General features: G+C 37.5%; 1 protein-coding gene across 3 annotated transcripts in view; it reads left to right on the forward strand.

Annotated features, from left to right (window-relative positions):
* The window catches only part of BRAF (B-Raf proto-oncogene, serine/threonine kinase), a 109780-nt gene that overhangs the window by 43762 nt on the left and 47310 nt on the right, over window positions 1-18708 (forward strand). For all 3 annotated transcript variants that reach the window (XM_087820978.1, XM_016205092.2, XM_016205094.2), the window contains exons 3-7: window positions 2442-2705; window positions 6189-6292; window positions 7118-7220; window positions 12067-12215; window positions 13140-13259. In XM_087820978.1, coding sequence (XP_087677104.1) covers window positions 2442-2705; window positions 6189-6292; window positions 7118-7220; window positions 12067-12215; window positions 13140-13259 — 740 coding nt within the window. The remainder of the gene's footprint in view (window positions 1-2441; window positions 2706-6188; window positions 6293-7117; window positions 7221-12066; window positions 12216-13139; window positions 13260-18708) is intronic.

Below are 18708 nucleotides of genomic sequence, written 5' to 3' on the forward strand. Positions count from 1 at the left end.
GGCCTGGCCGGGCGTGGCTCAGCGGTTGAACGTCGACCTGGGATCCAGGCTATCAGGGTTCAATTCCCAGTTGGGGCACATGCTGGGTTGCAGGCTCGATCCCCAGTCAGGGGCATGCAGGAGGCAGCTGATCAATGACTCTCTCATCATTGATGTTTCCATCTCTCTCTCTCCTCTTTTCCTCTCTCTGAAATCAATAAAGATATATTTTAAAAATAAATAAATACTACAAAAGAACTATATAGTGCAGCTCTGGATCTTGAAGGTAGTGTGGAAATAAATACCTTTAGAGATAAGAACTATAAAAACTTTAAGGGAAGAATGTTAAAAGAGTAATCGACATCCACGCTAAATTCAACCAGGGTAATGGGGCGAAAGGAGCCAAGCACGGCACAAAACAAGGTAGGCAAGTGCCGTGGTAGATTGCAGCTGTGACAGTGGAAAGAGGTAGAGTAAGTAAATGTTTGTACTTAAAAGGAAGAGGGGCTGATAAATGCAGTGAAGTAATAGTTTGTAATCCACAATGGAGGGAACAGTATCTTTTCAAAAATTAAGGATAACATTTTGATAAATAACATTCAGAAGTTTTGTTTACATTTATTACTTTTCCTAAGGCTAACTTTGTGTAGTGAATGTGCTGCCCAATAAATATGAGTATTTGATCAATGCAAGGAGGAACTTTTGTCTCCCAGACTGCATGTTTACAATCTTCAAAGGGTAGGAATTGCATTGGTCTTTATTTTTGTGGTCTGAGCCCCAACAGTGCCAGGGACATGTTTGCTCAATATGTATTTATTGAAGTCTCAATCAGTGGAGCATATTGAAAGAACCACCCTTAAATAATTAGCCCTTGGGACTGAAATTGGTATAAAAATACAGCTCAGAAAATTTGAATTGATTTGGTACTTATGCCCGGGAATACTACGAAACATTTCAGGGTCAGGGTAGGGCACCTAGTAGGTTGTAAAGGAGGCTGTTTATGTCAGTAAGTAGCTCATTTTATTATTTTCTCCTCTTCCCCCCCCCCCCAAAATTCTATGGTAAGATCTAGCATACCAGGTGTGGCCTTTTCTGAAATGAAATTGTTCCCTCCTTCTTGTCTGCCTTCGATAATTCTTCCTTGCTTGTAGAAGGAAGTTCAGGCTTTATGTCATGGTATATATATTCTCTATAATCTGGTCTCTTACTTTTTCAGTCTTACTGTTTGTTTTCCTGTGTTCCTAGTCTTCATTTAAATTCCACAGATATATATTGATCCCTTACTGTGTCCTAGCTATTGTATGATATTCAGCTATACTGGTCTATAGTTTTTCCTCTGTGTCTTAAAATTTCTACCTCCTTTGTTACACAATTTATCTTCTACACAGTACTCTCTTCTCCACTTATTCCATCCATTTAAATGCTAACCTTTTAAGATTCCCTCCTTCCTCGTTCTTGTATCAAGAATGTTGTTTATTTCTCACATACTTACACAAATAAAAATACATCATCTGCTTCTCAGCAGCCCAATAATGAACTCCTTGAGAGATGAGAACTGCCATTTCTAAATATTTTATTCCCCCTGTAGCCTTTCATAAATGTTTGTAGTACTGCATCTATTTGGGGTGTGAGGGAGGAATGGTTTGAGGGACGGTGATTACCACTGCCTTAAAGAACTATGGACATGTATATTTCAGTTCATTCCATCTCTTTATTTTCAATATCATTCTGTTTTCAAGATTTTTCTTACTTTTAGAATGTGATATATGTGGTCATTTGTCTTTATAGCCTTAGTTAAAATGGACAGTGGTCCCAGAATTTCTTAACTGCAGTGTGTAAGCCACCTTTTCAAATAAAATTTTATTCTCTAAGCAGTATTTGATGAGGAAGGAGATCATCAGAGATTCATAGTGAGAATAAGGCATTTTAACTGATAGCTATTTGAGAAAGAATACAGCAGTTATACATCTTCTAAGCCCATTGAAGAGGTTTTGGTGGTAATGGTGAGATCTGGCACTGTGTCTTGTTTTTTTTACAAATCTAATACTTCATCTCCTTTTCAACTTGCTTGTTCTTTGAGCAGGAGGAGAGGAGTGTGAAATTTTATATGCCTACAACTTTTGGGGGGAAAAACAATTTTAATGAAGAGGGTACTTATCCTTGATGTACATAGTGTTTCATACTATCTTCTTTTATTAATACTCATAGATATTCTAGGCATCTCTTCTATATATGTGTATCAGTTTCTTGATGTAATATTGTATCTTATAACAAAAGATTTATCAATTTAAAGATAAAAGTATTCATTTACAATACTTCCAGTGCTTATTTTGTAACTTATAACTTAAAACCCTGTTAGCTAAATTATAAAGGGATTATAAACAAGGACTTAAATTTTACATTTCCTTTTGTTACTTTCAGGAAAAAGTCCAGATTCAATGTAAGTCTACTTTATTTTATAGGCCTATGAAGAATACACCAGCAAGCTAGATGCCCTCCAACAAAGAGAACAACAGTTATTGGAATCCCTGGGGAATGGAACTGATTTTTCTGTTTCTAGCTCTGCATCAACGGACACCGTTACATCTTCTTCCTCTTCTAGCCTTTCAGTGCTACCTTCATCTCTTTCAGTTTTTCAAAATCCCACAGATGTGTCACGGAGCAACCCTAAGTCACCACAAAAACCTATTGTTAGAGTCTTCCTGCCCAACAAACAGAGGACAGTGGTGAGTCAGCTTTTAATGTCATCATTGCCTTTTCTTTGTATTTTTCATAAAGACCAGTTGTTGAAAATGAAATTTGTTATACTTCATACTCGGTGATCAAGCAAATTGAAGCATCTATTTCAAACAAGGGAGGAAAAGATAATTATTTGGTGCCAAAGTCTGGTTCCTTAACTGTAACAAATAGTATTGTTTTTAGAGTCAGATTTGACATTTAAACCTACCTATCAAACTTGAAACACACTCAAGTACTAGTTCAGAATCAATCAGAATTTTAAGACTAGTGCTTGCTTGTTGTCTAACATCTATCAGGTAAAATTCATTCTTCACTCTTGAGAAATCTCTATTTGGATTTATTTTTCCTCTTGTTTACATAACTTGATTGTTGGTTATTAGTATCACCATTGGAACAGAGTATTCTGTAAGTAACATTCAGAGCAGAAAAATCTGCAGAATTATTTTGGATGGTCTGTAATCCTCAAGTGCAAAGAGTACTGTCAGTAGACTTAGTAAATAATGCACCTGTATACATCACTACTTTTTGTAATATATATGGTTGCTTTTGATATTGACAAAAAACATTTCATTTCCAAATACAACTAGGGTCAAAGTAATTTTTAATTATTTTTCTCAGACAGCATCAGTAATAATGCTTGTTTTTCATGGAAAAATTTGCTCACCTGTGCTATAGTCACCTCCAGTGGGGCCAGTTTTTCACCCTGTGACACAAAGGGATGTGAGGGTCAATGTGTGGGAACACAAGACTGGGCCTTCAGCCAGTGTCACAGACATAGTTGGGACTCAGATCTTTACATGAAGCTGAGTCTTGAAGAGCATTACCTTCAGCAAAAGGGTGAACTGGAAGAAAATTGATTTCACGGCATACATAAACAACAGTGAAACTTATCTGTCTTTGCCAGAGCTCCACATAAAGGTTGAAGATTACCCTGTGTACTCTTAACTGTAGACCTTGTTAGATACATGATTTGAAAATATTTTCTCCTGTTCTGTAGACCTTTTCCTTCTGTTGACTGTGTTCTTTGATTGACATAGGTTTTTAATTTTGATTTAGCCCAATTTCTCGATTTTTATGTTGTTTGTGATTTTGCAGTCCTATCCGGGAAACCACTGCCAAATCCAGTGTTGTGACATTTTCCCCTCTAAATTTTCTTCTGAGAGTATTAGCTTTAGTTCTTACATTACATCTTTGAGCCATTTGAAATAGCACATGTTCACAAAAGCATTGCAAGTATTGGTTTGGGTGTTACAAATAAATTTTAGCAGGTAGGCAAATCACAAATGCAGAATGCATAAATAAAGAGGGTCAACTGTACCAATCCAGTCTTGTGCATACTTCCAATGATGAGCCTACTCCTTCACGAGAAACTTTTCCCTTGCTGGGTAGTTTTAATGGTTATATTCAGCTAAATTTGTCATTCTACTTTTTTCTAATCATAGGTCCTAATTTGGCTTTCAGGATTGATCCCCCTTCAGTATACTATTTAAATCCAGCTGTGTTATATCTACCCTTACTGCATGTTGCCCCTCTACCATAAAGATTCCCAGTTTCTTTGGAAACTTTTGTTTTGCTAAATACTTTAGTGATTTAAAAGAATGGAACCTAATGGGGGACATCTGTAATACTCTCAACAATAAATTTTTTAAAAATTAAAAAAAAAGAATGGAATCTTTAATTTTATTGTTATTAACTAACAAATCCCTTGTCTCCAGTCCCCCTGCATCCCTGCTCCCACCATTAAAACTGCCCAACCTGAACTCCCACTACCTAAGTTTAGTCCACATTGTATTTGTCACTTCTTTTTCAGTTTTAAATTATTCAAATTCACCACTGGTTGAGGTCCATGCGGAAAAGGCCAAAATGGGTGACTTAAAATATACAGGAAGATTCTTTTTTTATCTCTTTCCAATGGGCCTTCCCTCCCCATTCCCAGTGTCTTTTCTACTTCTCCCCAGGTTAGCTTCATTCGGTATCCAGATTTTACCAGTGAAGTGGGAAAGATAACCACTGGGGGCTTCAGATTTCTGTCTGCTTGGCACACTAACTATAGTAGAAAGAGGAGCTTCTCTCAACCAGTGTCCATCTCTCAGTTTAGGGAAGAACTATGGTAGTATTGGGGTCATATATCTAGTCCTGGATCAGTTCTTATTGCCAGGGACATGGAACACAGCCAGCATATGTATAGCTGGAAAAGTAATGACCCTGATTGAGAGCCTCTCCTACTAGAATTTTTAGGGAAGGGCGGGTTCCCCAAGGAAATAGGGGTGCTAGGCAACTCAACAACAAATATCAATTATACACATTAAGAAAAGTTTGGATTTTTTCCTTCTATGTTTAGGATCAGTAATACATCTCTTAAGGACCATCAGTGTGATTGAAGGATTACACAGTTTTTAGCTTTGAACAATGTTTGATCAAAATTGATTTTGTGCCCAGCTGGCCTGATTGAGTGGTTGAGCATCAACCCTTGAACCAGGAGATCACCGTTCGATCCCTGTTCCGGGCATATGCCCAGGTTGCAGTTTCAATCTCCAGTAGGGGGCATGCAGGAGGTGGCCGATTAATGATTCTCTCGTCATTGATGTTTCTCTCTCTCCTTCTCCCTTCTTCTCTGAAATCAGTAAACAAACAAACAAAAAACCTGTAAAGTGTTTAAAAATCTTTTTTTTTTTTCATTGGTTTTGCTTTAAATGTTGACACCTCTTGTTCTTCAGTGGCGAGTACATGGGGATCTGTTAAATTCTCTATTTCTTTTTTTTTTCTTTTTTTATATATATATATCTTTATTGATTTCAGAGAGGGGGTGAGAGACATAGAAACATCAATGATGAGAGAGTCGTCACTGATCAGCTGCCTCCTGCATGTCCCCAACCAAGCCCGCAACCCAGGCATGTGCCCTGACTGGGAATCGAACCGCAATCTCCTGGATCCTAGGCTGATGCTCAACCCCTGAGCCATTCCCACAGCTGGGCTATTTCTTCTGTATGTTTAAAATATTTTATAATTTTAATAAACTAAAATTCATTTTGTTTTAAGTTGGTGAGTAATAATAGATACTTGTCATAATTTCCCTTTACTATTAAGTTAGCTGTAGAAATGATGTTGTATCTAACATGGTAATCCATGTAACATTAAAGGTATTATATATTATGAAGGTAAGTTATTTTTAAAAAAGTGATGTGTGCCCAGTAGGGCGTGGCTCAGCAGTTGAGCATCGAGCTAGGATCCAGGAGATTGCATTTTGATTCCTGGTCAGGGCACATGCCCCGGTTGCGGGCTCTGTCCCCAGTCGGAGGTGTGCAGGAGGCAGCCAATCAATGACGACTCTCTCATAGTTGATGTTTCTCTCCCTCTCCTCTCCCTTCCTCCCTCTGAAATCAATAAAGATATAGTTAAAAAAAAAAAAAGTGATATGAAAAACGTAATTTATTTCCTTTACCTCATATTATGCATTTATGATACTGTAGGTCCCTGCAAGGTGTGGAGTTACAGTCCGGGACAGTCTAAAGAAAGCCTTGATGATGAGAGGTCTAATCCCAGAATGCTGTGCTGTTTACAGAATTCAGGATGGGTATGGTTTGTATGTGATGTGAAATTTTGTTTAAAAAACAAAACAAACTCAGACATTAAACTTTGGGGTTTTTTTCTAGGATCTTTACCTAAACCAAGGAAATTGAAAATCAGCTTTAGAAAACAATATTAAATTATTAAGTTTAGCCTGAAGAAATCTTGTAGGCCTTTTGAGGAGTTAATGTTAGATAATTTTGTGTGTGACAGTAGTGGTACTCTGATCAAGTTATTTTATTTGGAATAGGTGATTCTTAAAATTTTTCAACCATTAGAATGTGACTTATTTGAATAGTGGACTCATTGCCATGCCCCTATTTTAAATACAAACTCATGTTTTCACAAAAGGCTTATCAAATTAACATTTTATATTGAACTGTTTTTCTTTTAGAAAGCATCTAAAATTATGCCAAGACACCGCCCATTCCCAGTTTTGAATCCTGTTTTTAAAATTTTCCTTTTTTGGGGCATGTTTTCCCTTGAGTGCTCTTTTTCTTTGGATAGACATACCCATGCCTGGGTTTTTGGTTTTTTTTTTTTGATGCCAGGAACAATCCATTTTCTGCTGTTGTAGGTCTTTTCTGGAGCTGACTTGAAGACAACAGTACATCTCTTTACCCTGCTGTTTGTCCAAGAGTGATACATTTATTTGGGGTAAACTTAAAAATTAATTTATTGCCACTTAAATTTCTAACGATGGAAGACCAGGGAGCCAAACCTCCCTCATCATTACTAGCCCCTCAATAACCAATTTTCATATCTTCAGCATGAGGCATATGAAGATTTTTAGGTATGATTACCAAGAAAGGCTTGTGATTACACTTTTCAGAGAGAAGAAGCCAATTGGTTGGGACACTGATATTTCTTGGCTTACTGGAGAGGAATTGCATGTAGAAGTATTGGAGAATGTTCCACTTACAACACACAACTTTGTATGTACCTTTCCATTTTTTTGAAATGTCAAAAATATTTATGTCGTGAATGAATTTTTATTTAGGAAATATGGGTGAATAATTTGGGGATCAATACTTTACCTAAGTTAAAAATCAGTTCTGTTCTTTACAAAATTTTAATTTAAACTAAAGAGTTTTACTTTAGTCATTATACTTTCTTTTGAATTTAAAAAAGCAATACATGCTTGTTATTAAAAGAAAATTTAAATGGTTCAAAAAGTATACCAAGTAAAAAAGTGAAAATTCTATACTAGAGGTAAACTAGCGTTAGTCAAATTAATTTGTTATTGTGTAGTCTTCCAAATTTTTTCTTTATATACAGACATGTATGCTTACACCTGTGAGCCTAAGGTTTTCTCCTTTCTCTTTCCCCCTCTTTTCTCTTCATTATTTCCCATTTCTTTCCTTTTCTTAAACTAAAAATGGAGCCTTGTTCTTTGTGATATTCGTTACCTTAAAAAAATTCAGCAGTACATCATGGACATCTTTTCATGTCAGTACACCTAGTTTTATTTTTATAATGATTGCATAATAGTCTGTAAGAGTAGTGTAAATTCAGTATATTTAACCAACCCTCTAGTAATAGACATTTAGGTGTTTTTTAAAAAATCTATTACATAGAGGCCTAAACAGAATCTTTCTGCATACATCTTGGCATACTTACATAAATTTTTCTGAAGGATAGGTCAGTGGAACAGCTCTCTTTGAGGACTGAAAGAAGATGCTAAAACTCTCCTTGAGGACTTCTCCCTTTGGTTTTTGCATTTGCTAGAACCTAGCCTAAGCTAAATGTCACCAGCATGAAGCCTGCAAGTGAGACCTCTCTGCCTTACAGATGAGGACACAGTTACCAGAGCTTGAGGTCTTGTCCTGTAAAAGGGTAGGCAAAAGCCAGGATTAGAATGATCTATAAGACAGGAATGATATTCTTACTTATCTATATATGTGGAATTTTAACCATAGTTTATTTCTTTTCTAAATAGATAGTTATTCCTAGCATTTTGGCGTCAGGTGTTTTCCCCTGTGCCTTGGTGATTAGTACAGCTGGGCTCTTAAAGCAGATGATGGCATGATTTCCCAGGAGGGTACTTTTGGGGCTCCATTAGTGGTGAGTGATGAAATCAGGTGTCTCAGTAATTAAGACACCCTCTGGACAAGTGTAGAGTACACCTAATATCAGTCAGATTTACTGTGTAGCAAATAGCTGTAGAGTGATGAACTAGGATGTTCATTACTGTTGAGTTTTTTAACTCCATGTAGAATTTCGAGTGGTGAGTTTTTAGGAATCCAAAAACAGTTGAACTTACATTTCATAGTGATTACTACTCTTTTTCTTAATTATTATTCTTAACTAGAAATCGGATATGGGGAGGTGAAAGAAGACCTAAGTTACTAATCAGAAAATTGTATTGAAACAAGTGCCTCAGGAAGGTCCTGGCCATAAGAATGTAATGAAGGCAAACTGCAGGTTAGTTCCAGAGTGTAGAAATCCTTTCAGCACAGTTGGAGACCTTCCAGTAAATGTTGAAAACCTCCCATTTGCCAACACTGTTTCTGATCTGGGACTATAACAGTTAACAACAAAAACAGGATCCTGGCCTTTGAGTAGAGATGATTTAGTAGGAAATTTTCATAACACTTGTAATTACCGTGTATGCATAAAGCGCTGTAGATGCACAGAGTAGTCTCCTAACCTGGCCTTTGAGGCGTCAGGAAGTTTCCCAGTGAAGACTAAGCCAAGGACTAATGGGTGAGGGAATAGCAGATGAAGAGTGAAGGGAAGAGTACTCAAGACAGTAAACAGCAAGAAAACATGTTACCTTTTCAGTTTTAAAAACACATTCAGAATGGATGGTAAAAAGTTGGGGGAGGGGGATGTTACAGAGTAGCAAGAATTATGGGTAGAGTAAGCAGAGCCAGGTTCATGACAGTCCTCATAAGCCATGCTAAAGATTTGGACTTTTCTGTAAAAGAATTGGAAATTCAATAATTGTGAGCAGGGGAGAAGTGTGATTAGATATGCATTTTAGAACAGTTACTCTGTGTGCCATGTAGAGGCAGGAGCCTGTACTCACTTTGCGTTGCTGCTGGATTTTTCTGGCCTCTCAAGGAACGCTGCTGATGCATTATGGTTTCATAGAGTCTGTTATAAAAGCAATTCCTTCAGTATTTTGTCTACATCCCAGGAGTCCTTGAGAACGGGTGCGGTGAAGCAGGGAAGGGAAGATAGGGAAACAAGATTTGAAATGAATGTCATTTGTCTAGCCCTTCCCATTTTCTATAGGCACACAGATTAATAATGTCTTCCTTCAGACAGCCCCACACCTTACAAATTGATGCATGCAAATTGCCGGTCTACACCTCCCATTAATTTATGATCTATGTCTTGATATGCTCAAATTCAGAATAAGCCTAAATTGTGATGCAAGATAAGATACACCTTCCTGTGCTCACCTTTATTGACAAAGGTATACTCGCAAATACAAGTACAGGGTGGGGCAAAAGTAGGTCTACAATTGTCAGTATGTGAGTTTATTCTTGTATTTATTAATTATTGTATTTTCCATATCTACAGACCTACTTTTGCCCCACCCTTTATATGTCATTTGCAGTTTATACTAAAGTGCATACGCGTGCTTTCTACTCTTAGATATTTTTCTTCTCTCTGTTTCCCTCCCTTCTTTCCTTGTCTTTCTCTTTTTTTTCTCCTTTACATATACAAACAACCAGTTACACATAGTTTTCAAGTGTACATCAGTGACAGGAAGAAAGACTGCAATTGAGGAAATTAATTCAGGAAGATAAATTAGGGTTTCATGATACAGATTATCAGGAGAGTGAAGGTATGAGTGCTTAGCAAAGAGGATCAGATGGCTATAAAACGCTTATTCCTGTGCAGACGTTTCATATTTTTCAGTGCTCTATTTCCTGAAATTATGCTAGCAGTATAAAAGACTCTTGACTATGGCAAATAGTGGTCACATTAATATTAAAGATCTCTTCATTTCTTGTATATCCAGAGACAAATGGAAAAGGAACAAAGCTAAAAACAAGCAGTTGCCTTTTTAAATCCCCTAGAAAGTGATAATAGAAAAAAAGATGAAGAAAACAAGAGCCATTTTTTTAAACTACTTAAATATTCTCAAAAGCCAGAGCGCCAAGATACCATTTTCTTGATGAAACATTTTTAAATAACTTTTTGTCTCGTTAAATATGTATTCATCAAGAAGGGTTTCATAACCTGTGGGTGTTGAGATCCGTTTAGTGACTCATGAAAAGCACACGTAATAGGATAGAAAATTATATTGTGCATTACATGTAATCAGGGCAAGTATGTTACATGAATACAGATGTGTCCTGGGTCATAGTGTGAAATCTATTTCTTACTTCCAGTTTGTGTTAAAACTGTCTGAAAAGCAGATTAATTGAGAATATGCAGCAAAGAACAGCAGACAGCATAGAAGCCAACTGCGCTCACCACGCCGGAAAGCGCTGCTTCCGCGTGGTCTTTGTTTATCCTCCTCGTGGTTTCTGCTTGTTGTCCACACAAAACATGCTTTTCAAACAACTTCTAGCTTTGCTAGTTGTCAGGGTAGGGCCTCCCTTAAAAAAAAGATAGGTAGAGCCTTCCCAGCACAGTTCTGTTTTGTGGCCCATGTGGTAGATCAGTGATTTTCAGCCGGTGTGCCGAGGCACACTGGTGCTGGTGTGCAGCAAGAAGGTTTGAAACAGATGATACCTGACTCTCCAGTCAGGGGCACTGACCTCTTTTTCCCTTAGATTGTCAAATAAAAATGTGACAACAGCCAGCACAACAGTAGCCAGTGTAATTTAATCAAAATTATACCTATTTTTTGTCAGATCAGCGAAAAATACATTTTTTGGTGTGCTGCAGAATTTTAGTAATTAGTTTATGTGTGCCAGGTGAAAAAGGCTGCAAACCACTTTTGGAGATCATTTGCTTCTGATGTGGAGTTTCTGCATGTTGTCTTTTAAGTTTCACGTAGAGGGGTGTTCAGAAATGCATGTAGGTGTTCTAATCCTCTAACAAAATAACTTGTTAAAAGTCGTTCTTACTGGCTTTTAGGTTGTTTTCTTGCTCTTTATCCTAGTTAGTAAGTTTAGATAGGGTTGTTTTGATTTCCATAAAATTACAAATAGCTTTTTCTTTTATAATTATTAAGTGTTTTTACATTTAATCAGAGTGTATTTACATTTTAATCAAATGTATGTAGTTTTCTTTAGATATCATTTACTGATTACTGATTTCATTGGGAATTAGCTCATTCATGGTATTACAACCTTTCCTCCTCCTCCTCTCCTCCAATATGTTCTTTTTATTTTTGGGTTTTTGTGGCTCCTCTGTCAGATACCTTTGTGACTTTAGTGCTAGCATACCCTTGTTTCCTACTCTCTTAACACTAGTAAGCATCTCATAACTCCTTTCTTTGTACAATTATTAAATTGTACCCTTACCTTTCCTTTTACTTCTTCTGTTCCCTCCTTTTATCTAATCTCTACTTTTATTTTTATATAGTCAAGCTTGAAATTAGTTTTGAGTCTTTTATTCATTTCCCGTCAAGACTTCTGAGTTTTTAATTGGATATTGGGTGGGAGATAGTACATATTACTCTATCTACTATCTTGAACCCACTGGTTTTCATTTTAGTATCTTAATGTGTAAGGCCGTTCTCATGATATAAACATTAAAAATTTGTTGTTTTAAACAAGAGAGTAGATTAGTTGATTACTAAATAGATTCTCGCAAGTTTTGAAATCCTCTATGATGTTTTACATAAATCCTCATTTATGTTTTACTTTGCAGGTACGAAAAACTTTTTTCACCTTAGCATTTTGTGACTTTTGTCGAAAGCTGCTTTTCCAGGGTTTCCGCTGTCAAACATGTGGTTATAAATTTCACCAGCGTTGTAGTACAGAGGTGCCGCTGATGTGTGTTAATTATGACCAACTTGAGTAAGTCATCAAAAAAGATTTCTATCTACCATTTTACATTTAATTTTTCTGAATGTGTCCAGTAGAGTTGTTACAGGGAATTTTTTTTAAAGTGTGTCTAGAGAGTAATATGTAGTATAGCCTATGCTTTACTCCAAAATTGTACTTCTGATTCAGCTGCACATTTCATTTATGTTTTATATTCTCTTTCAATCAGTAAAGATCCCTTGTCCATAGAAATCACTTTTAGATAGTTTTTGGGAGGAGAGCAGGTGTTGTTTTGGTTAAGTTAACCATTATTATATTTTTGAACCATAGATCAAGGGATCTGATTCTGTCAGCTATTTTGTAAATTATGTTTCTCTCTCTTCTTTTCTCTCTCTTTCTCCTTTAACCCCACCTGCACCCCCACTTTATTTAAAAGTAAGATATAAAATCTTTGTACCTAGTGTATCTTTTTCTGAAATTTCTATTTGCTTTTTATGCTAGAATTTCTCTTAACGGGTTAGACTGAATCTGTTTTAATCTTTTTGTGTGTTGTTGCTGCTGCTGTTAAGGTCTTACTACTTTTCTTGAGCACTTGAGCAAACATAATTCAACTCCATATTTTAAAGAATATTATAATGATGTAATCTAACTTTGCAATAGTTATATTTTCTTCTAATTCCTTAACCATAGAGCATGATTTTTCCCTTTTGATACTTAGAAATTTGCTATATAGAACAATTAGTTTTAGACTCTGAGCTTGCCTTTGAAAGTACAATATAATTTTTAAAAATAAGCCTTTAGACAAAAACACAACTAATTGAATTTAACAATCGTTTCTAAAACTGGAATATGATCTCAGATATTTCTGTTAACTCTATAATGTATTCTGATGTATGAAGCTTCTGGGTTTTGCACAAGTTAGGTTTGTTTTGTTTTGTTTTTGTTTTTGCCTCACAGTTTGCTGTTTGTCTCCAAGTTTTTTGAACACCACCCAATACCACAGGAGGAGGCCTCCTTAGCCGAGACTGCCCTTACGTCTGGGTCATCCCCTTCCGCACCCCCCTCCGATTCTTTTGGGTATGATTTGACTCCTGCTGTTCAGTGACATGCTATTTGAGCTGGTTTCTTTTGAATCTTTGGTTTAATATAAGCTTTTCCAACATGTGGGTTGTTAAAAAGGGACTATTTCTCAGATAACTTATATTATTTCACCAGTCAGGTATTTAACATGCATTTGGTACAGATATATGGGATTAAAGCTGACATAGACTGTTTCAGGACCAGTCTTGAAGAAAATCAAGCAACAGATAATTTAGAGTCCTTGCCTTGTGCTCATCACTTTATTAGGTAATATCAGATATAGAAGTACATGACTTCCATTTAGAAAAGTAGCATTAACACATGAGACAATGGCAAACAATTTAAAAATAGTATATAATTAAAATCTGTAGTTTATGATATAGTATTAAAACTATGTAATAAGGACAAATATTACCATGTTTATAGGAGAAGAGGATAGTGAGAGAGAGTAGTCAAAAGAATTTAATGAAGAACGTGGGATTTAAATTGGACTTTGAAGAATTCTAAAATCTGAATTAACCTGGGTAAGAAAAGCTTGGTGATCGGGAGGCAGGAATGGGGTGGGGCAGAAACAGCATAAATAAAGGGAATGGCAATGGTATATTTAGGAGATAGTGAAGAGAGCCTAATCTAAGTCAAGAAGAAGTATGTGTAAGACTAGATTATGGAGAGTCTAGGAATTTAAGCTGGAATTTACACTTGGTATAAAAAGGGAAAAAAGAATTAAAGTTTTTTGAGCAGAAGACTAACCTGATGACAGTGTCTTAAAGAAAAAAAATCAGCCCAGCTGGGCGTGGCTCAGCGGTTGAGCATTGACCTAGGATCCAGGCGATCAGGGTTCGATTCCCGGTCAGGGCACATGCCCGGGTTACGGGCTGCAGCCGATCAATGACTCTCTTGTTGTTGATGTTTCTATCTCTCTTTCTCTCTCCCTCTCCTTTCCTCTCTCTGAAATCATTAAAGATATATTTAAAAAAAAAAAAAAAAAAAATCACTTAACAGTGATATACAGATAGATTGGTAAAGAGGGCCACCTAGGATGCTGTTGGTTGTGACAACAGTGCGAAGCAATGAAGACTTGAACTGGAGTGATAGCAGCATAGAAGGAATGGATATTCATAAAGCGTAAAAAAAAATAATAGTGTTATTAATTTGTTGTGGAGGACAAAGGAGAGAACTCACTTTAAAGATGGTGCTAAGTCATCCACATAGTCAAGTTTCAGACTAGGGAAAAAAGAGGTGGTGATGAGTTTAGAAGATACTAGTTTGCTTTGAAGCATTTCTCAAACAGGTCTGTTTACTCTTTCCCTATGGGACTTGAGGAAGATAAATTATACTATGCCTGGAAGCATATGATTAAAACATGAAAAAGTTGCCCGGCTGGCGTGGCTCAGTGGTTGAGCATTGACCTAGGATTCAGGAGATCGCAGTTTGATTCCCAGTCAGGGCACCTGTCTGGGTTGTGGGCTCAATCCCCAGTGGGGGCCCTGTAGGAGGTAGCCAGTCAGTGACTCTCTCCCATCATTGATGTTTCTATCGCTCTCTCTCCCTCTCCCTTCCTCTCTCTGAAATCAATAAAAATAAATTTTAAAAAATGAAAAAAAAGTCTCCACACAGCATTCTGTTCTAGACTATTCTAGAGATAATTAATTAAAATCAGAAATATTTATTTTCCGTTTTTACCCTACTTCTCACTCTTCATAGTGTAATGCTATTTATTTTTCCCAGAGAGAGAAAATAATAATAAGTTGACACTCCCAATAGACCTATAATTTTTATGAAGCCAGCCTTTCTGGAGGTTTCATAGACTAGAAAATTCAGCAAAAAACTTTTGTATTAAGGAGTGGATGTATTTACATATTTTGGACCACTAGAAAATGTAGCCGCTATGTTCTCTTAACAGGTTGTAACAATTACCCACTCTGGTGTAGTCATCTTATTCCTGCTGTATCATTATTTGTATGCAGCTGTGTATTTCTTAGGAGAACAAATCAAAGTGTTGTTATTTTGATTTTTAATTCATTCTTTGACTATGACTTTTACTCCTGATGGATTCTATAGACTGTGATGCCTTTCAAATGGCAGATCCCAGTTCTGTGAGCAGTTATAGAACATCATAATGAAATTAGCTTTGCCTCTCTGAAGGTTATTAATGGTAATGATCGGGACATTTGTTTAGCAGTGACAGGAATGCTAGCTGTAAATTAGGAAACCATTTGCCAAGATCCAAGATGGTGGTGGATTAAGTGGAAGCTACACTGACTCTCTCCTAGGACCATACTGGAATTACCACTAAAATATAGAAAAACCACCCTGAGTAATCAACTGCAACTGAAGACTAGCTGGAGAGCACCCTCATAACCAAGGATGAAAAGTGGAGACCACATAGAGACTGGTAGGAAGTGTGAAGGTGCGAGAGGGCTGGCCAGGCTCCCATAGGCAGCAGCTGAAGGTCCGGAGGGATATCTCACCTATGGGGGGGCTCCCACTGAGAACTCTGGGGTCTAAACCCCAAGCTGGGCTCCCCAGCCCAGAGCACCAGAACTGAGAAAGGTGCCCACATAACATTTGGCTGTGAAAGCAGCAGGATTTCTCTCTGCCAGGGAGAGATGGCTGGAAATACAGGCACCCTCTTAAAGGGTCAGCACACAAAGTTTCGTGTGCAGACATTCATCTTGAGCTCTGGTGGAGGGAAGCCAGAGTGGACTAGAGCAGTGTGAGGAGAATCCAGGGGGCCTGGCTGGGGGAATAGATCTCAGAGGGTACCCATCTGAACCCTGGTGCTGAGTTATTCCCCCATAAGGCAGAGGACATCTTTCTCAGGCAGACTTTTACTTTCTAAGCAGCTTTTGCCTGGAGGAGAAGCAGTTGTCCCACCCTGCTGGAAAACCTCTGGCCCCACCTTGTGGAGTTTCTACAGCCTGAGGCTCACTGAGAGACTGAATAACAATCAGCCTCTGGATTCTTTGAGTCTTTGCCTGATTTGCTTCTGGACCCAGGGCTTGGAAAAGCAGGCTTTGGTGCATATCTTGGTCCTGTCCAAACATACCCAGCCCTAGCAGAAGAAAACAGAAGCTGTGGAGTGTGGAAAATTTCAAACGGTGATACTCAAGGCCAGTCACAAACAGCGTCTGACCTTGGCCTGCACCAGAGACCATCCAAAAGACTGGGAATCCTAGCAGATCTACCTAATACGTAGAAACAACTCCAAAAAGGGAGCCAAAATCGGGAGACAAAAAAACAAGCCCTAAATGAAAGAACAAAAGAATTCTCCAGAAGAAGAGCTAAGCAAAATGGAGATAAGCAATCTGTCAGATATAGAGTTCAGAATACTAATCATAAGGATGCTGAACAGCATGGAAAAAGATATAGAAACTATGAAGGAAATTAAGAATGCCGTAGAAATTTTTTAAAAAATTGGAAGGAATGAAATAGCGGATTAGAGGAAGCTGAGGATCAGATCAGCAAATTAGAAGACAGGATAGAAAAAAATCAGAGAACCAAAAAGAAAAAACAATTGAAAAATAAGAGTAGAGTTTAAGGGAGCTGTGGGACAACATATAACATAACAATATTAGCATCATAGGAGTGCCAGAGAGGTTGAAAGTAAGCAAGGGTTATAGATCCTGTTTGAAGAAATAATGGCAGAAAACTTCCCTAACGTGGTCAAGGAAAAAGTCACACAAGTTCAGGAGGCTCAGAGAGTTCCAAGCAAGAAGAACCCAAAGAGGCCCACGCCCAGACACATCATAATTCAAATGCCAAAAATTCAGGACAGACAGAATCTTAAAAGACAGCAAAAGAAAAGCAATCTGTTAGCCTGTGAGCTGATTTCTCATCAGAAATTCTACAGACCAGAAGGGAATGGCATGATGTATTCAAGGTAATGCAAAACAAGGATCTGAAACCAAGACTACTCTATCCAGCAAGGCTATCATTCAAAATAGATGGTGAAATAAAGAGCTTTCCAGACCAAAAAAAAGGGTAAAGGAATTTATCACCACCAAACCAGCATTGCAAGAAATGTTAAAGGGACTGCTCTAATAAGAAGTTGAAATAGAATGAGAAAATAGGCATAAAGAAATAAAATGACAATAGATAAGTACTTGTCAATAATAACCTTAAATATAAATGAATTAAATGTCCCAATCAAAAGACACAGAATAGCTGAATAAATAAGAAAAAAAGACCCAAATATATGCTGTCTACAAGAGACGCACCTCAGGACAAAATAGTCACACAGGCTGGAAAACAAAACAGAAAATCTTCTGGAGGACATTAAAGGAGAGATCAACAGCAATACAGTCATAGTAGGGGACTTTTTAACACCCCACTGACTTCACTGGATAGGTCTTCCAGACAAAAAATCAACAGGGAAACAGTGACTCTAAATGACACACTAGGTCAGGTGGATTTAATGGACATTTACAGAACATTCCACTCCAAAGCTGCAAAATAGGTATTCTCCTCAAGTGCACATGGGACATTCTCAAAGATAGACCATATGTTAGGATAGAAAACAAGTCTCTACAAGTTCAAGAAGATTGAAATCATATCAAGCATCTTCTTGGACATTTACACCTTGGAAAACTATGCAGCTGTAAAAATGAAGGATCCCTTACACTTTGAGACAGCATGATGGGACCTGGAGAGTATTATGCTAAGCGAAATAAGCCAGTCAGAGAAAGACAAACATCACATGATCTTACTCGTGGAATCTAATGAACAAAATAAAGCAATGAACAAAATAGATCCAGAGACATAGAAGCATAGAAGAGACTGACTAATCTCAGAGGGAAGGCGGGGATGGGGAGAGATTAACATAGTTTATATGCATATATGTGTAACCCAGGGACACAGACAGTGGGGTGAAGGCCTGGGGGGAGGGTATAGGGGGGAGGGAATCAATGGGAGGAAAGGGGGGCCATTATACTTTCAACAATAAAGATAAAATTGAAAAAAAGAAACCATTTGCCTACGCCATAAGCACTTTATTCATAGCTAATCTGAAGTAGATTCTGGTCCTAAGCAAATGATGAGAAAGATGTTCAAACTTTTGTTTTCCTGATGCATTATTTTTAAATATGTTTTTTATTTCAGAGAGAGGAAGGGAGAGAGAGAAACATCAGTGATGAGAGTCATTGATCCACTGCCCCCTGCACACCCCCTACTGGGGATCGAGCCCGAAACCTGGGCATGTGTCCTGACCAGAATCAAACCGTGACCTCCTGTTTCATAGGTCAACACTCAACCACTGAGCCACGTAGGCTGGGCTTCCTGATACTTTTCTGTTACAAATGTATATGTGTGCCTGTGAAAAGACAGGCACGAGTCCTATTCTTTATCAGAATTCCTTTGCATCTTGTTAATAGTCTGATAATAATCATGATGGTCATGAGAAACATATAATAATAGATGTAACTAAGACATACTGGAGAAGTGATAC

The sequence above is a fragment of the Miniopterus natalensis genome, chromosome 10 (assembly GCF_054644295.1).
Source record: "Miniopterus natalensis isolate mMinNat1 chromosome 10, mMinNat1.hap1, whole genome shotgun sequence".
In the NCBI taxonomy this organism is placed as follows: Eukaryota; Metazoa; Chordata; class Mammalia; order Chiroptera; family Miniopteridae; genus Miniopterus; species Miniopterus natalensis.